A 24,799-nucleotide genomic window follows, 5' to 3' on the forward strand; every position below is an offset into this window, starting at 1 on the left:
TGCCAAGGACCACGGGGGCTTCCCTCCATCCCTCAGCCAGGTTGCCCCTCATCCAGTGCACACCAGTCCCCACTGGAATCCCAGCCCCTCTGCCCGCCCTCCAAGCAGACCTTGTCCCCTCACACCCACCACTGGGGATCTGCACCCCTGCCTGGGCCCCGACAATGGGGACAGCAGCAGCTCTGCTGTGGCACAGACCAAAACCGGTTCCTGACTCGCCCATGCTGGGCCAACCCCATCCCAAGCCACCCCCCAGCGGCGAGGACACCAACAGTTCCAGCCAGTGCTGCTGGGGAAGGACAGAGGTGACGGGAGAACAGTTCAGAATATGATTTATTGTAAGAAACAACAAAAACCCAACATGAACAGCTCATTTCAGCTCCTTCACGGCCAGACCTGTGGAGAGAGAGACCCAATGGTTGGAACAGCTCCATGCACCTGGATGGGGATCCACATCTCCCCCCATGGATGGGCAGCTCTCCCCCCAGGGGGGATCCAGCCACAAAAAGGGGGTTCAGAGCCCCCCACCCCCTGCAAATGCCAACACTGGGGACCCAGAGGGACAACAGCAATGTTTACTGGGGTGAGGAACTGACTGCAGCGTTGGGGACAGCAAAACCGAGTGGCCTGAACATGTCAGTGACCCAGGATGGGTCAGCAGGAGCTCCACTGGGGCCCTCCTGTGGGGAGGGGGCTCTGCCAGCCCCCCAGACACCCGCGGTACCTGGGGGCAGCGACTGCTTCAGCTTCTCAGCCTTCTCCTTGTCCGTGATCACCAGGGTGTACAGATACCGGCTGCAGCGCACCTTGAACTTCACATTGTCCTTGTTCTTCTTGATCTTGACCGCTGCGGGATTAAGAAACGGGTCAGCAGCAACCCCCCCAGCTCCCCAAAACCTTTAACAAACTGTAGCCCGAGAAGAGTGCTCTCTGTGGGAGAACCCTCCCCGTACCCCACCCCGACCCCTCTGCTCCCACCTGAGCCAGGACAAGCACAGCCCAGCCTGGCCCACCCGCTGCACAGAAAATCCTAATTCAGTATTTTTTTCCACTGTTACTGTCCCAGTCGGGATCAGCCTGTCGTCTCGCAGAGACACTGTGTGGTTTTCTCAAAGCCAACAGCTTTGAGGCCTTTTCATTTTGCAGCAGCAGTTTACAATAAGGAACGTGAAAAATTTACTGTACCACAAATTTTCAACGGAGCATGATGCTTCACCCCGGGCTTGTTATTTATCTGCAACATTTTCTGCAGCCCAAGAGCTGCCCCGGAGCTCAGAATGTGGTTCGTGAACTCTGCAACCAGCGCTCCCCCCTCTCCTTTGTAGCCCCCAGGCCATTTTACACACAGAGCTGTGGTCAGTTCTCTCCCCAGCAGCTCAGCGTTACAAAAGCTGCTGCAAAACCCGGAGTAAAGTTGAAGGCACAGAAACGCTTCGTAAGGGGCTGTCAGCAGCAACAGCAGTGTTTTGATGTGGAACTACCCCTCTCGCCCACACCGGTGAGCTAACAAAACCTTCCGAGAATGAAAGCGCCTCTTCCCTGTGACAGCCAGATCCAAATAAGCAAGATGAGATGGAAAACTCTTCATGCGTTATTAAATACCGAGACGTGGCATTTCTAGTGTTTCAATTATAATGGTCTTTGTATTCGCAACAAAAGAAAACTCAATTTTCAGTATAATTCACTTGTCATTCTGACGGAACTCCCCAGCACCTGACACCTCGTAGCTTTTCAAAGACTACAACAAGTCAGAGACAGGGTGATGTTTGCACAGAGTTTCCAATGAGCTACAGCTGAGGTTTGGCCAAAACACCCAGGGGGAGCAGCAGAAGCACAGCTGAGCAGGTGGCTGAGCACCAGCCCCATCCTGGACCTGAGCCCCCAGTAACAGCCCCCTCAGCATCCCCGAGCTGGGGGACATGTGGCTCCAGCAGCCCCGACACTCACACTTGGCGTCCTTCCTCCTGGCTGTCAACAGAAAGTCTTTAATCTCCTCAATTTTGCGAGGCTGAAAGGTAAAACACAGACTCAGCGTACGGAGAGCTCACACTCCACGGCGCAGGCTGGTCGGTGAGCACCCCGGGCTTCTGCAGCCAAACCCCCCGCGGGAGCTGCCCCGGCACACGGTGGGCAGCCAGGTCGGGGAGAGCCTCTCCTGCGACAGCAGCACCGCGTCTCAACGCGGGGGCGGCACTGTCACCCCCGGCAACACCCTCCCCCGCCCGGGGCCCGTCAAACCAGCGACCCCCACCCCCGGGGGGAAGACACCCCCACCACGCCGGGGCACAGCGGAGGCCCCGGGCCCGCAGAGCGAAGCGAGGGAGAACACCGGCCCTCCCCAAATCCGCTCTCCTCCTCACCATGGTTCCGGGCTGGGCTCTGACCGCTCCAACCTACGGCAGAAACAACCCAAAATGGCGTCAGCGCAGTCCCCCCGCCCAACAACGGGCGCCCACCATCGGCCTCCCCGCGCCCATCCGCCACTCCCCGCCCACCATCGGGTCACCCCACGTCCCTTCCGCTCCCCTAGCCCATCCCCGGGCCGCCCGGCCCCATGCGGCCGCGGATGCCGGCAGATCCCGCAGCCCCCCACTCCTCCGCCCCTACTCACAACAGCCGCCTCTGCCTACAGAGCGGAAGTAACCGCGCACTTCCGCATCCGGGCCTTAACCCCGCTCCCCTGGGCGGTGCTACGGCGCGGGCGGAGGGACAAAAAGAGGCGGGGCCGCTCTGGCGGGCGCGGTTTTTGCGATGAGTTTGCGGGGGCTCAGCTTTCGCTGGACGAGTAACGGGGAGTGCGCAGGGGGCCGCGGGCATTCCCGGCCGCGGTTCCCCCCCGCACCGCCGCCGAGGAGCAGCATGGCCGCCTGTGCGCGCTGTTCGCAGCCTCCCGAGCCGCGGCATCTCTCGGGGGGGTTTAGCCCTGCGCCGGGGTCCCCCCACCGAGAGATGCTGGGGCTCGGCGGCTCTGGCCGGGCTGCAGTGGAGCAGCTTTGCCGCAAGGGAGAGCTTCAGCCACGTGTAAAACCACAAAACCGCCCCCGAACCTGCGAGAATCCGCGGGGGCGAGGGTCCCCGTCCCGTCCTGGCGCCCTGTCCGCGTCCTGCCGAGCCCGGTGTGGGGCAGGACCGGCATGTGGGGAGGCTGGGGTGTCCTGGGAGCTGGTTGGGGGGCTTTGGTGCTTGGATGGGGACAGTGGGGTGACCGGGGACAGTGGGGTGACCGGGGACAGTGGGGTGACCGGGGACAGTGGTCCCACAGTTTCCATCTCTGCCCCAAAGTCTCGCCCTGGAGCTGTTTTTGGGGGTGTCACCCACCCCACGCTGGCTCCGGGGACGTGACACCGTGTGCCCTGTGCTGCCCGTGTCCCCACCGTCCTGTCCCCGTCACCCCGTCCCCACACCCTGCACCCCACGGCACTCCCACCCAGCGGCAGCCCCGCCAGTTGCTCCCAGTATCACCCAGTTACCGAGCTGCGGGGCTCCCACTGAGGAGCGGCTTTTTGGGTGGGACGATTCTCCCAAATGAGATTTTTTTAATTGTTTGATTTACTTATCTCATCTCCGATGGGCTGATCTACTCTGCTGCCTTTTAATTGCTCCAAAACTTGAGCGGTTTTTCATGTTTTAAGGAGTGCTGAATTGTATAATTAAAACACTAACAGTGTAAATCAACGGCGCAGAAGAAAGACAGCAGAGAATTAAGCAAGCTCCCTGGCATAATAATAAAACTAAACCGGCATGAAAAGTGCCCATTACGGCACCAATGCTGAATACTGATTCCTCACAGCACTGTCCGGCCCCGGCGAGGGGCTGTGAACGCCGGCATGCTGCGGTGGCCTCCAAAATCACCTCTTTTGGCCCAAAATGCAGTGTGGCTTCACTGACAGAGCCTGAGCTGGGGGACACGTGGGTCAGGGGGTGGCTGTTCCCCCCACCCCCCCATCCCACGGCTCCCGCTCCTGCCTGGGAACGGATTCACTTTTACTTTATTAATATTATTTAAAAGCCGAGTGGGTGTATAAATCAACAAAAATAATTCATGAGAGTCATTAGCTCCTCAAAGACGGGATCTTTTTACAACCAGCTTTAAATTAAAAAAAGAAAAAAAAAAACCCACCACATTCTGAAACTGCGGCTTTTAAAACACATCAAATACATTTCCTCCCTGCCTCCCACCGGCCCGGCTCCTCTGCCTAATGAAATTCAATTAACATCCTTAATTCACCCGCTGGCTACTGGTTTTATATTAAAAAATCTTTCTGGTTCTGCTTGGGATGGCGGTTGTGTTTGACCCCGCGGCTTGGGGGCACCGCGCACCCCCGGAGCGGGGTTTGGTGAGCAGATCGACAGGAGCCTTCATCCTCCTCCTCATCCTCTGCCAGCAGCTCCAGGAGGCTCCAGCGACGCGGGACATTGATGGAGCCAAATGGGGAAAACTGGGATGCCCGATCTGCCCCTCGGCACCTCACTGACACCCAACACACCCCGTTCCCCCCTCCCCAAATTCACCCCTCCCCGGGACCCTCGGGTGCAGGGCGATGTCCCCCAGCGCCCTTGGGGACAGCGGGGACCTGGCTGGCAGCCCCCGGCAGCTCACACGGGTTTATTTGCAGCCGGCGAGATGCGTGTGGCACCCAGCGATTAGATGGTATCGGCTTATCAGCGGCGGCAGCACTGGGGGCTGCGGGGAGGGAGGAACAAGAAATGGAAAAAAGAAAAAAAAAGAAGAAAAAGCCGATGTGATTTTTCTCTTTTTCCCTCTCAAAGGTCTGATTCAAAGTTAAACAGCCGCCAAAGATAATCTGCAGTGGGGTCCGTCCCGCAATGGCCTTGACCTTGGGGCCGCCCGAGCCCCCATCTCGCCCCGGGAGCGTCCGGCTGCTCCACGTGTTCGCCTGGAGCTGAGCGAGCCAGGAGCGCTGGGTGCTGCCCGGTGCTCCGTCAAACGGTGTTTACACACGCAAGGGCAGCCGTGGTTTCACTATGCCTAACTACACTGTCCTTAATGGAGTCACAAACCATTTTTCCTGGCGGAGAGCGGCCACGTGGGAAGGAACCGCAGCTCCTCCACGCATCACGGTGAGCTCCGGGCGATCGCACCAGTCCCGACTGTGCTGGTGGTCCCTGCAGCCTGGGACAGCGAGCTGAGACGTGCAGGATGAAGACGTGCATGGCTGAGACGTGCAGGATGGAGACGTGCATGGCTGAGACGTGCATGGCTGAGACGTGCAGGATGGAGACGTGCATGGCTGAGATGTTCATGGCTGAGATGTGCATGGCTGAGACGTGCAGGATCGAGATGTGCATGGCTGAGACGTGCAGGATCGAGATGTGCATGGCTGAGGTGTGCAAGGATGAGTGTGACTGAGATGGGCAAGCTCAAGCCGTGCCTGGCTGAGACTTGCAAGCTCAAGCCGTGCCTGGGTGAGATGTGCAAGCTTGAGATGTGCAAGGCTGAGATGAGCATGACTGAGACATGCAAGATGGAGACGTGCAAACTTGAGCCATGCAGGGCTGAGATGAGCGTGACCGAGACGTGCAAGCTTGAGATCCACATCTGAGCCATGCAAGACAGAGCTGTTTGTCCGGCTCGAGTGCCGCACACCCGCACGGTGCACACCTGAGCTGTGTCTGCCCAGCTGTGCACACTGGTGCCCGACACGCGCTCCAGCCGTGCGCCCTGAGCAGCGTGTCCCCAAACCGCATGGCCTCCTGTGCAATGCGGCTCCGTGGTGCCAGCCCTGGCATTTAGGCAGTGCGCTGGTATCCGCCATACAGCCCTTGTTTTATTCTTCTGAATCTCAGGTCCTTCTTTACTGTGCCAAAGCGTTTGTGCAGGAAGGTGACGTGCAGTGGAGGTGGGGAGCTGGCAGAGTTAATAGGAGACATGAAAGGACGCGTTCACCAGGAGATTCCCCTATTCAGGGAACAAACCGCAGCAGAAATTGATTTTTTTCTCCTGTTTACTCGAGTTTCTCCCCCCTGGCACAGAGAAAAAAAGGCCTTGCATCGCAATTACCTGCTCCGAAGTGTGAGTGCAATTTGCTGGATGCGTTTATTATTAACAGGGACAGAAAACTCTTTCCAATCACTCGGTATTTTCTTTCTTTTTTTCCCCTTTGCTCTCATTCTTTCTTCCTTTCTTGGGTTTTAAAGCGAAGGGCCCGGGCACTGCAGTGCTGAGAGCCGATCAATTCAGTGCTAATGGCAGCTCCCATGGCCTCGCATCCATCAGCCGGGCTCTTAAAGAGCATCCCAGGCTTCGCGGACGACTTGGGGGAAAAAAAGAAGCCCATTTGGAGGCGAGATCATATTTTCTCCGTCTCTTCCCCTTTTGTTCTTTATTTGTGGAGGACAAAGGCAGGCGCAGGCTCGAGGTGGGGAACAGGCAGCAGAGGCAGATGAAGTCTGAAGAAACAAAAGAGCCTGTTTTCATGGAAATGCCCTGAAAAGGACGAGAGGAAATTTGGGGATGGGGGGACACAAAGCTGGGGAAAAATCCGGGGACGGGGGTTACGTTCAGCATCGGCATCATAGTGTGGCTGAAGTGGGGAAAAGGAGAATAACCGCGGCTGGAAGTTTTCCTGCAGGCATCAGGAGCCATTTGAAGCTCTTGAAGACAGATTTTTATTAATTAGGGCTGGGCCAGATCCTGCCCAGGCAAAGCAGGACCTTCCGGGACCCCCCAGTGGGTGCTGCAAGGAGGGAGGGTGCAATGGGGTGGGCAACCCCAAAGCTCCCAGCCCAGGACCCCGCAGGGTGCCGGTGGCCGCGGGACACAGACCGGGCAGGCGGGTGGCACCGATGGGTGGCACCGGCGGGTGGCATCGGCGGCGGCGCCGGCGGGCCGGGCGCAGCGCAGCCGCGGTGCCCGCCCGGCTCCCACCACCCCGCGCAGCTCCAGCCGAATTCGGTGTCATCCTGCAGAGGAAGATTATGGTAATTTTCCTCCCCCCTTACGCATAATTTTCCGACTCGGCTGCAGCAGAGGCTGTGCGGAGAGGCTGGGTGATGGGAATGTCATCTGCGATTCCATTATCTCCTCCTGCCTTCCTGCCTTTTTCTTTTTTTCCTTGTGAAACCTTCATCAAAATATGCAGATCTAATTAGGACAATTACAGCGCGAGGACAGCTGAAACCCACCCAAAACCACACCGCAACCAGCCACCTCGGCTGAGCCACTGATGGGGGAGGGGACCGGAGATTTTGGGGGGGTTTGGGGATGGTTTGACCTCTGCGGGGGGCACGGATGGGGTCGGTGGGTCCCAGCCCCACGTTCCTGGTGCTGCTCCTGCTGGGGTGGTGCTGGCTTTGGGGGGCACCCGGGGGGATGGAGGTGGCCTCAGCTGCATCCCCGTGGACATGTCACCCACCGGCCACGGCAGAGCACTGCTGCTGGGGTCCCGCCAGGGGACACGGACACTGCACGTGCTGCTGACAGGTCTGTGTCCCACCTCGCTGGCTGTCACGAGCTGGAGAGGTCTCAGCACCTTGCTGGGGGCAGCTGCCACCCTGGGCACACCTCATCCCTTGTCCCCAGGGCTGCCCGTGGTGCTGCTCGGCGAGGAGAGGCCACCTGTGAGCCTGCAGCTCTGCCAGCCTCATTGGTATTCCGTCCCCGCGCGGTGGCAGCTGGCTGGATGGGAGCAGAGTGACAGCGGTGACAGGTAACGCCAGCCACGGGGACAGCGGCAGCCGGCGGATGGGCAGCGGGGGCACAGCTCCACCTGCGTTCCCTCGCTGGGACAGGTTACAGGAGGATGGGGACGGTCCCCGGGGGCTGGATGCTCCGTGCCCCTGAGCTCCGCAGCGGGATGCAGTGATGCTCCCCCTGGGATGCTGGGGATGCTCCGGCCAGAGAGTTGGGGTGCAGCAAGGGGCTCTGCTGCTCCCCCAGCGCCGCGGGGTCCCCCCGGCCAGCCTTGTGTGCCCCTCCAGCTGCCCACGCCAGCAAAGCGACAGCAAAGAGGTGGGGAAGGAAAAATCAAGCAGGGATGTGCCGGGACCCCAACCCATCCCTGGGGCTGGCGGGGGTGTGGGCAGCTGGGCAGAGCTGCCTGCACGGGCAATTAAGGGAAGTGCAAATTGTCAGACCCTGTGATTAACACTGCCTCCAAAGCCGCATGAATATTAAAAGCCGACATTGCCCAGGCTCCCCGCACAATGAATTCTGTATGAATCTTAAGATAAATCGTTTGGATAACTTAGCGGCAGCTGTACTCCCTCGCCACCGACTGCCTCCAAAAATCATTTCGCATCAGGCAAGAGGAGCTAGAACAGCAAAGCCGGGACCAGCCAGAAGAGAGACCAAACTGGGGGATGGCATTTGTCACCGCCCCGGTACGGTTACACGCAGCTCCATGCATCCCCCGAAGTTCTCCTGACAGCACATCCCCAGTTGCAGAAGCACATCCCGCATCCTCGCAGGCATCCATCCTCCCAGGAGGGGACCTGCCGTGTCCCCAAGCGCCGCTGGCCCCGTGGGACAGGCTGCCATTGGTACGCAGCCGCCAGCTCCCTGTCAAAATGCAGCGGAGGAGCTGCTGTCGTGAAGTCCTCGGCCTCGATCGCCTCCTCACCACCATAAATCAGCCTTGGAGGTCTGGCAGCGCCAGGCGGGGAATGGCAATGTCACTGTGTCACCTCTCGGGCAGGGGACGAGCATCTCTGAGTGCCGGCGCTGCCCTGGGGTCTCAGAGGGGGGTTCGCAGTGGGAACCCCCATCTCCTCCCCGCCATGGCAGGGGGTCCCCAGCCCCGCTGCTCTGCCACCGACGGGGGGGAAGGCGTCCATCCCCCCCGAGATGTCAGAAGAATTGAAATCACTGCAAATATTTCCTTGGTCTAAATTACAGCCAGGCCATTGGGCTGCACGCTGCCGTAATCCAGGTTATGAATTGTAAATCAGGGGTGATGGAACCCACTGGGTGTGGGGGGCTGCGGCTCCGTGCACACCCCAGTCATAAAATCATAGAATCATTTAGGCTGGAGAAGACATCCCTGTCCCCAGACACGGCCCCATCCAGCACCAGCACCCAGGGACACCTTTGGGTGCTGAGGTGGTGATGGAGCTGGGACCTGCCCCCCAGCCCCGCTCTGGGTCCCCAGGTTTGGGGGTTTCCTTCGGGAGGGACCCGCTGTGTGCTGCCCTCTCCTCGTCCTCCTCCGCCGCGGCGTGCCGGCGTCCTGCCATCGCCCACGGGTGACCCGCCACCGCGGCGCGCCCGGAGCCGCGAACCTGCCCCTGAGCTGCCAAAGGGCCGTCAGATAAATCAGCAAATCAGGTGCAAACGGCAAAAGGAGATTAGAGCGGAGAGGAGCAGATTGAATCAGGGGCCATTAACAGATTAAATCGTTACACAGAATCAGCTCAACGCACAAATATTATGAATAACAAACATGGCTCAGGGGCACCAGCTCGTGCTTCCAATTTATTTCCACCAGAAGACGAGGGCTGGTGGCTGCCACCACCCACGTGGCCCGAGGCCAGCGGTGACAGCACTGGGCTCAGCTCCCTGCAGCGCAGGGGACACACGGAGGAGCCCCATGGCTGGGGACAGCGGCATCACTTGGGGCGTCCCCGTGAGTCACCAGCCTTCAGGGAGGCTGGCACGTCCCTTTGTTTGGGGGCCAGGACAGGGTCGCTCCCCTCCAGAGCAGGGGACCAGCCGCCGCGTCCTGGCTCTGCTGCCTCCTCCTCCCAGGGCTGCGCGAGGTGGTGAAGAAGCGACAATAAAAGGCTGCAAACAAAGGGAAAACATCTTTTCTCCCCAACTTGTTTTCATACCCTTTACCAAAACCCCCAAGGGCCTGGGAATAAAGCCCAAGCAGTGCTGCTCGTGATCGTGGTGAGGGGCTCCGAGCCTCCCCTTGGCCACAGGAGGGGTAATTTGCACCTCGACCGCCGGCACACGCCTGTTCTGCCAGCAAAGCCATTGTCCCTAAATTCCTACTTGCCCAGGAAGGCAGGACAAAGCCTGAGCTGCTGCGACAACACCCGGGAACAAGTATTATTCTGTGGTGTGACAATGTTTGATGAATTCATACGTGCCTAGGGGAAGGGACTAAGTAGGTGAATAAAGTGAGAATATTCTCTGCGACAATCAATACCTCTTCAATTGAACCGTCTCCGCAGATGTGACATTTTGATTTTTCTTCTTTGGGTGTACTAACTGGATTTATGTCCTCTTAAAATGGAAACAGCAGAGAGTCAAGTGCCAGCAGCGGCGTGATGGGCTTGGGGTGATGGGCTGGGGTGGTGGGTTGGGGTGATGGAGCCAGGGCAATGGGTTGGGTGATGCGTTGGGTCGATGGGTTGAAGCGATGGAGTCGGGGTGACGGGTTGGCACTCGCTCCGTCATCCTTCACCCCGCCGGCGTTGGCAGCACCCTCATCCCCGAGGTGCCACCCCAGCACCCGCCGGTGGCACCCGCCGCGTCTCCGGGATTCCCGTCACATCCCCGAGCCGCGCAGCTCATGACTCATCCCCGGCACGGCCATTTGTTTGTGCTGGTTTCAGACAGACTAATGTTTTTAATGGCACGTAATCATTTTTCAGGAGTCATTTGACGCTACTAATCATCGCTGTGATGTGCCACGCCGGGATGTGTAATGACATGCTGAACAGGAAAAATGGCACTCGGATACCTGGTTCTTCCCGGTGTAATCTATATTTTACCACATCTCTCTGCTTAATGATACTTATAGCTGTTAATAAATGGCTACTTAGGCACTTCCTTTTTTTTTATTTCAGTGGACGGTAAAATAATTTTGGAATAAAACATACGAACGGGAAGGGAAGTGGTGGCTCAAGTGTTTTTGCGGCCGCTCGAAGGGAGCGTGCGGGAAGCAAATGGTGCTGGGAAGTTCACAGAAGACAGCTTCCCCCGCTCATAACTTTGTGGTTAAATTAACAAGTGTTTAAAAAAAAAGTTAAAATAAAACATTTTAAAATGAAATTTTATCGCTGCAGTAAGAGGATCGTCCTGGCCTGGTGCCCAACGTCTTCGCGATGAATTAACGTGCAGTTTCTCATGCTTTAACTCATTTTATCGCTTAATTAAAGGGATGCTGGCAATTTTTTTTTTAAATATGCTTTTTTAAAAAACCACACTTTTCCTGCCCTGGGCTGCTAAAAGCCAGCGATCATGGAAAGGGAATGAACTTGAGGAATCGAGTGTGTCCTTTGCGCAAGGACCTGCCTGCTTGGCTGCTCTGAGTCCTGCTGGATGCCACCGAGGAGGGACGAGCCCAGGTCCAGGGACAGTCCGGCAGCTCCGAGCGGTGGAGGAAGAGGAGGAGGATGGGGACGAGGAGCAGGGCCGGCTGGGACCCCGCCGTGGGGTGCAGCTCCGTGTTCTCCCCCGGGCAGCAGCTGCCGCAGAGCAAGGTGGCTCCGTCCCTGCCAGCGCCGGGTCGCACGTCTCTGCCCAGACTTGTGAGGAAGAAAAATGGCTTTTGCTTACATTTTTAATCTGTGTGTAATTACCTGCTGGGCTCCTCGGGGGAATGCTAACCAGCAGCGCAGCCTTCCCGCCGGGCAGCCCGGCGCCTGCAGCCCCCGGCACGGCTGGCGAGCACGGCGTGGTGTGCCGGCATGGCCAGGAAGGGACAACCTGCCTGTCACCTCCTGGCAGCAGCAAGTTCTCAGGCACAGCTCAGCTGGCATCCAAAATCACGGCACTTCCCATCGCATCGCACCCCATCGCATCCCATCGCATCCCACCCCATCCCATCGCATCCCATCCCATCCCACCCCATCCCATCCCACCCCATCCCATCGCATCCCATCCCATCCCACCCCATCCCATCGCATCCCATCCTGTCGCATCCCATCCCATCCCACCCCATCCCATCCCATCCCATCCCACCCCATCCCATCGCATCCCATCCCATCCCACCCCATCCCATCCCACCCCATCCCATCCCATCCCACCCCATCCCATCGCATCCCATCCCATCCCACCCCACTCCATCCCACCCCACCCCATCCCATCCCATCCCATCCCATCCCATCCCATCCCATCCCATCCCATCCCTCATCTCCCTGTCCCGGTGAAGCAGCCGCTCTCCTCTCACCCAGGGATCCAGGGGCTCCTCTCGATGTCCATGTCCATCCCCAACACCCTCCCCTGGCAGCCCTGGGTCTGGCCGGTGAGTTTTTCCTGCTGCCCCTTCCTCGTGTCCCTCACCATATTACCGGCTGCTTTTCCGCACAATCCCGCTTACTGTGGGAACTGCGGTTTGCAAAGCCGTTGTACACAATGACTCCTAATGTCCTGGGAAAGTAAATGGAGGAGAAGACCTAGAAAAAAGCTGCCAATTACTTAAAGAATATAGACACGGCAACGCCATTAGCGTAATGGTGAGGAACGGTTCCGGGGCCGCTCGCGCCGCTCAATACTGCAATTAACGTCGCAGAGTTGACTTGAGCTCCAGCCTCCCCTCGTCGAGTGCCAGATGGGTGTGAGTCATTAACCTTCCCCTATCAAGGTGTTCCGGCTCTCATCGTCATCTTAATCAGTCTCTGAGGTAATGCAGCAACCGCCACTTCCCCAGGCCCGTGCGCCGGCAGCGCCGCGGCAATGGAGCTGCTGGGAAGTGGCTGGGGTGGGAGCAGGGGAAAAAGTGTGGTTGCGCACGTGTGTTGTGTGTGTGCACGTGTGTGTGTGTGTGTGCATGCAAGTTTACGTGTGTGCATGTGTGTGCATGTTTGTCCATGTGTGTGCAGAGCCAGGGTGCGACATGCAAAGCGCAAGGTGCGAAGTGTGGGGGGTGGTGGCTGCTGTCCCCAGAGCCGTGACCCGGGTGCTGGCACAGCTGCAGCAGTGGCACAGCGTCGGTGGCAGCTCTGCAGCCCCAGCCCTCGTTTGGGGATGAGGGTGTGCGGGGCTTGGTGGGGGGGTCCCAGCAGGCTGCACCCCCTGGCCAGCAGCACGTGAACCTTGGATGTGGAGCAGTGTCACATTTGCATTGTGCAGGGCTGAGTAGACAAAGTACTAATAAGACAGAGCACTAATTAATTGCAGCCCCGGCTGACAGAGGAGCCCTCATCCGAGTGCCGGCTGTCACTGCCAGGTCATTAGGAGTTTGTGTGTGAGCTCAGAAATGAACCCGGGGGCTGAGGTTTGCAAAGCCAGATCCCGCTGCCCCCAGCGCATCCTCGCGCTGTGCCCACCACCCCTCGCCTCGCCGCAGACGGGACCCGGCATGGGGACATGTCAGCACGGGGACATGCCGGCCCTGGTGCCAGCCCAGCCGGGACACCAGCTCGGGAGGCGGCCAGGGAGCCGCAGTGCAATGGTACCTCCAAGGCTGTAAATGTGATAATCTGGAGCTCCATTTCTTCTTTTTTTTTTTCTCCTCCAAACCAGCAAATCAATGTGATAGTGGCAGGACCGAGGCCCTTTACAGCTTGTGTGATTTTCTTAGAGTCACTCGGTTCCCTCTATCCATCATCCTTAATTAATTAGAATGTAATTACTTATGGATTCCTCTTCCATTATTCACGGCCCCACTGCCCAGGGTACGGATTCCCCATCTGGATCAGGACCGTGGGGACACCCGGCTGCTCATCACGGGTACCTCTGCCCGGCATTGCCCGTCTCGCTCCATCAGCAGAGACGGTGCCAGGGGAGGGGACGACCCGCGGGACCCCCGGGCCACGGACCCCCCGGGCAGGCAGAGCTCGCCCTCCACCCCCGCTCTGTGCCTCGGTTCCCTCCCCACTTTGCCATTCGAGCTCCCTGGTCGTTCTTTTTCCCTTCATGTAAAGAAAAAGGACAACGTGCTTGTGTTTCTCTCTCCTGGTCATTGGGGCTTGAATTATTTCATCAATCACAGCGCGGCGGCGGAGGTGGCAGGAGCCAGGCAGGCGGCGAGGGGGAGGCGAGGAAACCTGCCTGGTGTGGGAGGGACGGATCCATCCCGCTCACAGGGACCGCACCGAGAAAACCCCCCAAAAACCTCACAAGGGCCCGAGCGTCCCATCCCCGATCCGCAATGGACCCAAGACAAGGGTGCGGTGCCGCATCCCTCATCCTGATAGCGCTGCCAGGACCTCTCCCAAAATGTGCAACCATCACCCAGGATGCTGCATCATGTAGGAAATGTCCTCGCCCTTTGGTAAATACACCTTGTAAGCAGCTTTTTACTTCTTCTCTTCAAGGCAATTTGGCAATTCAAATGTTGTCACTGGTAATTACGTCCCGTAAGCCCCTGAACGAAGCTGTCAGAACACGCCAGGGATGTTCCTGGAGCCGGGCGGTGCGGCTGGCAGAGCCCTGCCGCCTTTTGGCTATGAGCTAATGAACGTCCCCGCGGATCGAGGGAAAATATGGCTTTTTTATCATTCCGGTGCCCAGCGAAGTGCTGTGGAGCGACGCTGAATCTCATCCGGCGGCCTTGCCATCTGCTCCGCGCTGGGAACATGTGGGGACAAAGTGAGTGTCACTTGTGCTAATTCTGCAAGCGGTTTAATGTCCTTTGAAGAGCTGGCAGCAGCGGCCGGTCCCGCGGCTCTGCCTCCCCCTTCCCACCCCAAAAGCGGGTGCTGCTGCCCCGGCACATCGCTGCAGCCCCGTGCTGGGGGTCCCCTGTGCCCAGGGGGACATGTCACTGTCCCCAGTGGTCGGCAGCACGGTGGCACAGCAATGGCACGGGGCGTCACCAGGTTTTGTTCAAAAACACCTTTTGTTTTGTTAAAAATGGAGACACAGAATCTTTTCAGCTCTGCTGTGTTTTTTACATTTTTATTTGTTTTTAATCTCTGTAGCAGTGTGGTGCTTACTCAGCAGATTACTGTGGCGGGGGTCCCCGAGCCACTGCAGGGATGGGGACAGGGACAGGGACACATTCGGCTCCCCACTGTGCTCTGGTACACAGGACCTGATCTGCAATGGGAGACACAAAGGCTGGGGGTGGCAGTAACTCCAGCGAAGAGCCCCGATAAATCACGGTGACACGACCACACGGGGCCACGCCACATCTCAGCAGCTGCCTAATTAAAAACTGGACTAGAATGAGGCAAGAAAATAAGTTAATTTGGGTGTTATTTGCCTTGCTAATGTGGTGGCAGTTTTCTGTGCTGGGTGAGGGTTTATAAAACCTTAATTAGGTATCACGTTTGGAACGGGGACGGGTACGAGCCTCTGCCCTAACGGCCTTGTGACCCAGGGATGCTGCAGAGGGATGGCTGGTGGCTTCTCCAGTGGGGATTTCTTACCCCTCTTCTTCTTTTCATTTTTATTTTTGTTCTTGTTTTCTTTTTAATCAAAACTTCACATTGGACTCCAAGCAGCTATTTATAGAGCTGTTGAGGAGCCTGGCGTTTCACCATCAGATTTCTAGTCAATGGGTTGCAAACAGCTCTGCTGAACGGGCAGGTGGAGCTGGCACAGGGCCTGGGGACATTGTGGTGCAGGGCTTGGGGATGTCATGATACAGGGCTTGGGGACATCACAGCTCAGGACCTGGGGACATTGTGGTGCAGGGTTTGGAGACATCGCAGCACAGAACTTGGGGACATCATGGCACAGAGCCTGGGGATGCTGTGGCACAGGGCTTGGGGACTTCTCACCCCAGAAAAGCCTTTGCTAAGCAGCTCTGCCATTGCAGGTGGGGGTCCTGTCCCCCCCCATCCCCGTGGCAGCCCGTGTCCCCATGTCCCGGCAGGGTCCCCCTCACCTCTGCACGCTCCTGTCACAAACCGCTGCCCGGGGTGACGAGGGGGGTCCCGACCCGCACCCCCCAACACCCTGCGCCGCAGGAGCGGCTGAGGTGCCCTGTCCGGCCCTACGGGGAGAAATGATTTAGACAGTTGTATTAAAATGCAAATTTCTGCCTGGCTTGCTAGTTTATCATCTGACTTGTTATACAATTTGCCAGTTATAGAAGAAAAATTACCATAATGGGCCCCTGGGGAATGGTTGTAAAAAGGATACCAAACATTACTTATCAGCCCATTCCGCTACAATTATCTCCTGCTTTTCTTCTCCCCCCCAACCCCAAGGAAAATTAAACCATCAATAGGAGTCGGAGCCAGAGGGAGCGGTGGTGGAGCCGCCGTTGTGCCCCAGGTGCCATCCCCCCTGTATGTCACTGTGTCACCCCAATAAAGCTTCTTAATCGCTCGGGGAAGCTGAGGTTAAACACACCCGGCCCTGGCACGGAGAGACGTGCGAGTCTGTCACCGGAGGAGATGGGGACAGGGACGGCTTTTCTCAGCGAGGAGAATAAGAAACCCTTTAATGTGGCTCTGCAGAAAAGGAATCAAAGTCTCCTCATTTATTCCAGGGAGACAATTCAGCTCAGCGCTTCCAAACTCGGTTTTGCTGTAAAGGCTTCGGCATCACTGAGGCACCTTTGGGGAGGCATCTCCTGACATGTCCCCGCTTGTCCCCGTGTCTCCTGGCGTGTCCCAGCACCTCCCGGTGTCTCATGGGGAGGCCACCAAGCCACCGCATCCCTCCCTCCAGAGAGAGGGTAGGGGACAGGGGACAGGGAACCGGTGAGGGCACCATGTCCCCAGGCTGCAGGGAGCATCATCTGCAGCTGGTGCCACCGAGACAGGCGCTCCAGAGGAAAGGTCTGCACAGGAGGAGTATTTTTAGCTTTCTCATTAACTGAGTGCTTTCAAATTAGCCTTCTATTAACCTCAAAGTAAAATGAAAGCGATGGAAAGAAAGCAATTTTTTTTTTCCCCTTCTCTTCCAGAGCTTAAGTCTCCTGCAGAATATCAAGGTTTTCATGACTAACGTCACATTTGCCTTGAAGCTCTAATGAAGTGGAGTTGTCAAATATTCAAGTTTTGGGGAATAACGGGGCCGGCGTCAGGCGGGACGGGGGCAGAGGGCAGCGGAGGAGCCGGCAGGAGCGGATGCTGCTCGTCCTGTGCTCCACTAGCACCGGTCACCAACACAGCCCCAGAGGTGCCTGTGGCCATGGAGATGCAGATTTAACCAACTCCTTGCTAAAAACACTGGACGGGCGATTTCTTCCGTTGCCCCCGGCTCCTGCCAGCGCTGGGTGCTGCTGGGGTTTGGGGTGCACACGGCTGGGCTGGGGCTGGAAACCCCAACCAGCCGCTCACGGTGTCAGGAGAGCAGGTTTTACAGCTCTTTGACTCCATTATCGCTGTTCTCCAGTGTGATCTCCAGTGGGGGGGACGGGATGGAGATTGGGGGGATGGAGATGGAGGAGGGATGAGGTTGGTGAGGGAGATGGAGGAGGGATAGACATGGAAGAGGGATGGGGATGGAGATTGGGGGGATGGAGACGGAGGAGGGATGGAGATGGAGGAGGGATGGAGACGGAGGAGGGATGGAGATGGAGGAGGGATGGAGACGGAGGAGGGATGGAGATGGAGGAGGGATGGAGACGGAGGAGGGATGGAGATGGAGGAGGGATGGAGATGGAGGAGGGATGGAGACTGGGGGGCTGTGGATGGAAGGGGGATGGAGCAGAGCCCAGGGCAGGGACAGCACCACGTGCAGCCTCTCCTGTTCCTCTCTGCACCAGCCACAGGTGGGGCTGCTCTGAGCCCAGGGAACTGTCCCCAGCCTCGAGACCACCTAGAGAGCCAGCCCAGGTAGAGTCGTGATGGGAGGTGAGAAACCAGAGACCCACAGGGTCCCCCAAATCATCCTTGTCCCCCGTCACACCAAGACCAAGTGCCTCCCCGATTCGCCCCCGGTGAGACAGGAATGTGTGTGCAGAGACGCCCCAAACAACCCCCCACACCCAGGGCTGATTTCCATTAAGTGGAAAGCAGAAAGAACAGGGACATCAAAGGGAAATTGGAAAGACAGAAGAAAAAAAAACGAGGCGGGGGAGCAGGGGAGGAATGAGAAGAAAAGGAAGGAGCTACATGAGCCGGGGTCCGTCCTGCACATTGGACGTGCTGCTCCGAGGTGTCCACGGGCGACCTGCCAAAGCAATTGATTTCATCTGTGGGCAGAGATGCCTTTTTTTTTTTATTTCGCACCAATTTTCACGGCCAGCGTCAGATAAAAATGGCAGAGACGTGGGGAATGGAGTGTGGCGGCGTGGGGGGGGAGCGGGGGGGACCGGCAGGTGACAAAAAGAGATTGAGGGGAGGAAAGAACAGAGGTGCTGAGATGTGCCTGGGGACGGTTCCCCCCGTCCTCTGCTGTCCCCCATGTCCCCTGCCGCCCTGCCACGTCTTGCCCGCATCCCTGGTCCTCCACCACATCCCCCTGGGGACCGGGACTGGGCATTCGCGTCCCCGTCCCCAGGCAGGAAGGGGGACGAGGGGGAACCCCAAAACCCCAGCAGCTTTCTGGGGGTGCGGTGGGAGCTGTCCCTGTGCCGTAGCCGCCTGCTCCATCCCGGCGAGCCGGAGAGCTCAGGCAGAGAAAAATACCCGCTGACATCAAGGTTATGTAGTCCTGGGCTGACAAGATGGATTATCTCCTGCAATCCATCATTTCCCTGGCTCCTATTGCATTTTTCCTTTTGCTCTTTTTCTTCTCCCCTTCCTTTCTTTTCCTCTCCTTTTTTTTTTTTTTTTTTTTAAACAGAAAACGTTTTTAGCAACTGTAATAGCCACCGAGAACTGCTGTAAAGCAGGCACTGGAATCTATCATTTTTATTTGGCTGGGTCTGATAATAAGTAAGCTCACGCCGTAAATCCTCCGACCTTGAGAATTAAATAATACCAATAATAATACTAATGAAATCCCGTGTAACTTCCCATTGAGAACAGCCTCTTTCCTGCTTTGGCAGGTGGAAAAGGGCTGTAATTTTTCCCAGTAATTAGGTCTGCGACGAGCCCCCATGGAAACACTGGGGATGAGGGGGTGGCCGGGGGGGTTTGCCCTCCCGCTGCCCTTCCCCAGCCCCCCCGGCTGCTCCTGCTGGGGACCCTGTCCCGGTGACGGTGCCAACCTTGGCAGGGGACATTTGCCACCAGGCTTTTACTGGGGAGACATTTCGCTCTGGAAGTGTGTCGTTGTGACATTTCCCAAAGAAAACTCGTCACACGGTGGCATTTTTCTTTTGAAGCCAATATATCAAACCTGTAACAAAAACCCGGCGACTGGGAGTCAAAACATTTTCTCCGCGTTGAGCAAAGCGCTTTGGGTTTGTGCCAAGATGTTCCTCATTCCTGCTGCCGCCGCATCTCCCAAATTCCCTTTTTCCTCCTCGTGGTCCCGGGGTGATGCCGACCATGAGTTTCAGGGAACTTTTGCAGAGGAAAACGCAAATTTTGGGAAGGCGGCAGGTTTCCTTTCGCCTGAGCGATGCCTGCGCTGAGCCCACCGGCGAGCAGCGGGGGAGGCAGAGCCCCTGCCAAAGGGGTTTTGTTCCGCTGCAGATTATTTGGCTGGCAAAAGGTCTCCGGGGGCTGAAACTGCTCAGGGTTCATGTTGTCACATCGTCCCTGTGTCCCCCGAGGGCTGGCTGGGGACCCCCAGCACCCCGGGCACCAGCAGATGCTGCCGTGAGGGTTGGACTCGCTCTTCGGTCCTTGCTGCTCCCCCCGGCCGCTGAAGCCATTAAAAAAATCTAACAAATGCGTTAAATTAAATAGTGCTTTTGCACTTATTAGATGAAGCTCCCCGCAGCAGGCCGGGAGGCTGCCAGCACCCGTGATGGATGTGCTGGGGCTGCAGCGACGGAGGATTTCGGATGCACATCCTTCGTGAGCAGCTGTTTTGAGGCTGAGCAGCTGTTTTTTGGAGCTGAGCAGCCATTTTTTGGGGCTGAGCATCCCCGCTTGCCTGCCTCCCAGCTCACGGCATCCCAAGACATCACCCCAGGGTTGCTGTGGGTTTTGGGGTGTTCACCCCACCAAGGGAGCTGTTCCCACCTTGTCCCCATTGGGACCGTGGCTCCGTCTGTCCCCAGAGCCACCGCAGCCTGGGGGGTGCCCAGCAGAGCCCTGAGCACTCCCCATCAATAATTTACAGCTTCTAACAAGTTGCCAGGCAGTCGGTGGTCGCAATTATAACCAAGCCCTTGTGCTGGAGCCCCGAGCCCAGACTGCGCCCCGGCGTCACCGGGTTCAGCGAGCGGGGACAGGAGCACGTGGGCCCGTCCTCTGCTGGGACCTGGGCTTAATTAATCTTCTGTCGAGCAGGGAAGTGGTAATGGTCCCGGAGGAAGCTGGTGAGATGATTGTGCTGGAGTGAGACAAAAGAGAACAGTTAGGCTGTGACAGCTGATATTAAAATGACTACAACTCACTTGATACCCCCAGTCAATGCATTATATTCCTGATAAATAATGGGTGACTCCAGGTTAACTGTCTGTTGCTGCATTCCAATTGTTGATATTTAATTAGCTCTAAAATTAAAATGTTCTTTTATTGCCCTGCCATTAGAACTGCTTTATTCCTAGTTGATTAAGATTCAAGTGTCTCCTCACCATCCTGGCAGGAGCAGGCAGGGCTCAGGGTCTCAGCATCTCCACAACACCTCACCCCCGTCGCCTTCATAGAAAATCACCCCAAAAATCTAATTCTGGAGCGAGGCACAGGAGCTGGTGAGCCTGTGCCAATGAGTGCTGTGGTGCTGCGTGCTGGGGCAGGAGCCGCTTCCCGCGGCTCGAGAACAGGAGAAATCCTGACCCATCTGATCAGCCTGAAATGAAGTTTAACAGCCTGAGGTGGGCATCAGGCACTGTTAAAAAAACCCACCATCTCGCTCCAAACTTAAACGGCTCTTTAAAAAGCTGATGCATAATTTAAACAGAGCGATTGAAAGCAGAAATCCTCCTGGGGACAGCGGGCGGGTGCGGAGAGCACCAGCACTCGCGGGCAGCTGCGGAGATCTCATCCCCATCGCCATGGGGGGATCCCCACTGCCCCCAGCACCCCAAATGTCCCTCCGGAGAGCGGCCCCAGCCCAGGGCAGGGACCTGCCGGATGCTCCGGACACCCCTGACGGCAGCAGGAGGGGAGGTTTATTGCAGGGCCAGGCTCTGCACCTGTGTGAAAATGAACACTGAGTTGCAACAGCAGAAGATTGACCGCGGCTGCCGGCGGCGATGCAGGGACCTGCTGGGGCTGCTGGGGCTGCATGTGAGCAGCCGCTGGGTGTTATTAATCTGCGATGGGCTGTCGGTAACGGACGGTGCAGATGGTGTCGGGCATTGATGCTTTACTGAGGTCTCTGACTGGCTGCGAGGGGAGGGAGCTGGGATCCACACGCTACCGGCCATGGGACCTCCCGTGAACATCCTGCATGGAGCTGGTTTGGGAGAAGCACCATCTGCATTGCTGGCTGAGCATCCCTCGTTGCCACCCATGCCATCCCATCCCATCCCATGCCATCCCATCCCATGCCATGCCATGCCATGCCATGCCATCCTATCCCATCCCATCCCATCCCACTCCACCCCACCCCATCCCATCCCATCCCTGAGAGATCTGGGGATTTGGGATGGATCCGCGCGGTTTGTCTTGCCATGCTCTCTCGTGGTGCTCTGGCAAAAGGATACACATGGTTCTGCTGATGCAGACACCCATCAGATGGGAAGAAAACGCTGGAACTGGGTGCTGGGGTGGGCAAAGGGTCCCTGCAGCTCCCCTGCACCTCCCACCACCCCGAAACGCTGTGCAGCTCCTCTGCCCTCTCGGCGCAGCTGGGGACCTGTCTCTTTGCCGAGCAGCCAGCATGACATTTCGGTAAATGCTAAAGCCATTTGTAAGTGTTTGTTTCCTGGGGAGCCCCATCTATCACGCCGCAGCTCTGCCGAACAGCCCGGCGCTCCCCTGGCTCCCGGCAAAGCTCCGCAGCAGCGGCAGAGCGTGCCGGCGGGGCCCGGCCACGCAAAAACTCACCAGCAACAACGTCCCCCAAAGAAGAATAAGAGGGCTGTTGTGTTTTGGGGTTCCCAGGAGGGCTCAGACCCTTCGGTGAGGTCTCTGCCGTGTCTGGCTGCCAAGCAGGGGTTTGGAGGATGCAGGATGTGGAACCCGCAGCTCCTGCCAACAGCCCTGGCTAACAAGGAGCTCGCCCCATGCAGCTCAGGCCATTTTTCTCGCAAATCATGACTTTTAAGGAAAATAAGGTTCTTGCTTTTTTTTTTTTTTTACAAATTTCCCTGTGTCTGGGCTTGCAGCCGTGCCTCAGTTTTTTGGCTCTTGTAGTGGAGAGGAGGGGAAGGGGCTTGGCCGTGACCGGCCTCACCAACCCAAACGGGGGTAAAACCCCCCAGAGGGAGGCGGCTGGATGCGGGTCCCCTGGGAACGAGGGCAGCAACAGCTTTATGCTCAGAGCTGCACTTTAACTCATCTAAAAGATGTCTGCACAGCCAAATCCTGCAATTCTGCCCAAAAAGGCTTCAGGAAACAGTTTACCCCAATTTTCTTCGTGGCTCACAGGGAGAGAACTCCGGCTGGGGGCTCCGGGGCCGGACCCCAGTTGGCCCCACGGTCACCAACGGGGCACGGCTGGACCTGAGCCGGGGACACCGGTCCCGCAGCCGCCTCCGTCCCCGGCACGAGGACCAGGGTACACGAGAGAAATTTCCCGGTGCCTCTTTCATGTCAGAGCATCGCCAAAGCACTTGGGAGAGTTAATAATAGAATAGCAGCGAATTAGACAATGAATAATGGAGAAGGGTAATAGAAATAATAAATAATATATTTACAGACTTGCAGTCCTGCCCCAGCCGGCTCCCGAGGACGGGGCTGGCAGGTCCCTGCTGCCGTGGGCACAGCCGGTGTCACGCCGTGGCACAGTCCGGATTGGCAAAGCCAATCTTTGCTGAGGGTGCCAGCCCCCACGCCGCCCCGCAGCCGGGGGGCACCAGTGAATGGGGCAGGGGCGTCATCGGGCAGCAACGTCAGTTGATGCTCCTGAATGGGGCTTGCACGACAAAAAAACCCTCTTGCTGAGCATCTTTTCGTGCTCCCTGGCTCCTAAACAACCCAAACTCGCTCGACTGTAATCCCTGAACGCTTTAATGGTGGTTTATCTCCCCGGCAGCACACGCAGCAGCAAGGCCTGCTTTTCCTTTTCCCGGATAGCTGGCGCGGGCTCAGTGCGTGGGGGGGACAGCGGGGTGACATGGGGGCCCCCTTGCCCATTGCTGGCAGTGGGATGGCAGCACCGTGGGGCAGGTGTGGGGCGGTGGGTGCCGGGACCCTCTCACCAGCACCATCCACCCACCCCCCAGCTGCCGCCAAACCGATGCCGGGGCAGGCGCAGGGGTTTGCCGGAGATGCTGGTGATGGATCTTGCTGCCGGCATGGGGCTCATGTGGGGAAACCTGATGAGTTGTGCCAGAGGGGCTTGAAATACCAGGGTCTGGCTTGGGGAGGGAGTCCTGGCTCCCAGGAAAACAGCCGGAGCCCTCGGGGTCTGGCCAAAGGCTTTGACCCCCCAAATGTCCCCCTGTCCCCCTCGGGGTGGGCTCTGCTCTGAGCGAGGCACCTGTCTGCACCAGCCCCCCCAGCGCAGGCTCTGCGCCGTGTCATTAACACACCTGTCACCGGGCAAGTCGCAGGCGAGATAATATCCACGTCACCATTAGAGCGCACGGAGAGCAAGGCACGGTGCCGGTGCCGCAGCGCCGGGCACTGCTCGTGCGCGGGAGACGTCGGTGACACCGGCGCCAGGATTGTCCCCCCGCATCGCCTCTGGGTACCGCCGACACACAGGGTCACCGTCACCGCGTTCCACCCCAAAAGAGCGCGCCGTGGGGGGAGGCAGCTCCTCCTCTACCTGGGAGAGCAGGGAAAAACACCGGGAGCCCTTAAAATAACCCACAAGTGTTTAAGGATGTGCGATCCGTATTAAATCTCGGGGAAAAGGAGCAATTATCCTGTCAGGGAAGGTGATATCATTTTGGAGAGCTGGTTCCGCAGCTGTAATTTTTTCCCCACCATTTCTCACCCTAGAGGGATTTAGTGCCCGATTATCTGCCAGGTGCCGGGATGGTGCTCGCTGCCCGCGCCAGGTGCCGCGTACCATGCCGGCGAGGCCGCCCGTTGCCAGGGCTGTTTGCAAGGGCTTTTGCACCAAAGGCGGGCTCTGCTGCCGGCTGCTGCCTGCAAAGCCCTGCCTGGGGTCCGCGTGGTGGGAGGGGCGCGGAGCTGGGGTTCGCTGGCAACACGCACCCAGGGGTGCTGGTGCTGGTGCTGGTGTGGGTGCTGGTGCTGGTGTGGGTGCTGGTGAGTGCTGGCGTGCAGCAGGGTGGGGAGGGTTAACTCTCCGACCCATTGGGCTGCTGGGGAACATAATTAAGTGCTAACTTGTCATTTTTTTTTAATGAAGTACTGGAGCTGGAGATTTATAATTGCTAATGAGCCAGAATAATAATTAGTTGTTTTTTAATGAGGGTGATGATCACTTGGAGGGAGAGAGAGAGACGGGCCCTGCTTTGGCCTCATTTTTCTTCTGTGGTTGCGTGGTGTGTCCAGCAGCCTGGGTTGTCCTTGTCCCCCCGCCGGTGACAGTGGCCCTGCCAGCTCTGTGCCGTCCCGCGGTGCCATGGTGAGCGCCACGGTACCTGCCCAGGTACCGGCTTTCACCAGCAGGAATATTTGGATGCCAAGAACGTGTCTGCACCGTCAGCTCTTACCAGCACGTTTGCATCACCTGGGGACACGGTGGCCCCGGGGGTCCCAGGGACGAGCCCCTGTGCTCCGGGGCGCCTGTGTGACCCTGGGCTTGTCACCTCTTTGTGCCCCGGCGCGGGTGCTCGCGGGCGCTGTGACGGCACCGAGCATCATCCTGTCCCCAGGGAGCGCGACGCGCGCGGGATCAGAGGGCAGAAATCAGAGAGCTAATTAGGTAATTGCAGGTGATGATCTTTAATTAAAAAAA

General features: G+C 57.8%; 1 protein-coding gene across 2 annotated transcripts; it reads right to left on the reverse strand.

Moving 5' to 3' along the window:
- Positions 1-315: 315 nt before the first annotated feature.
- Positions 316-4,791, reverse strand: RPL38 (ribosomal protein L38). Of its 2 annotated transcripts, none has more exons than XM_065648203.1 (5): positions 4,787-4,791; positions 2,361-2,393; positions 1,948-2,008; positions 725-847; positions 316-396 (listed from the first exon to the last, which is right to left on the reverse strand). In XM_065648203.1, the coding sequence occupies exons 2-5, from the start codon at positions 2,361-2,363 to the stop codon at positions 371-373; spliced, it is 213 nt and encodes a 70-aa protein (XP_065504275.1). In that variant the 5' UTR covers positions 2,364-2,393; positions 4,787-4,791; the 3' UTR covers positions 316-370. The 2 variants fall into 2 exon arrangements, with proteins under 2 accessions (XP_065504275.1, XP_065504274.1); XM_065648202.1 differs by lacking the exon at positions 4,787-4,791 and adding an exon at positions 2,612-2,678.
- Positions 4,792-24,799: the final 20,008 nt, after the last annotated feature.

Source organism: Caloenas nicobarica, chromosome 18 (assembly GCF_036013445.1).
Source record: "Caloenas nicobarica isolate bCalNic1 chromosome 18, bCalNic1.hap1, whole genome shotgun sequence".
NCBI lineage: Eukaryota > Metazoa > Chordata > Aves > Columbiformes > Columbidae > Caloenas > Caloenas nicobarica.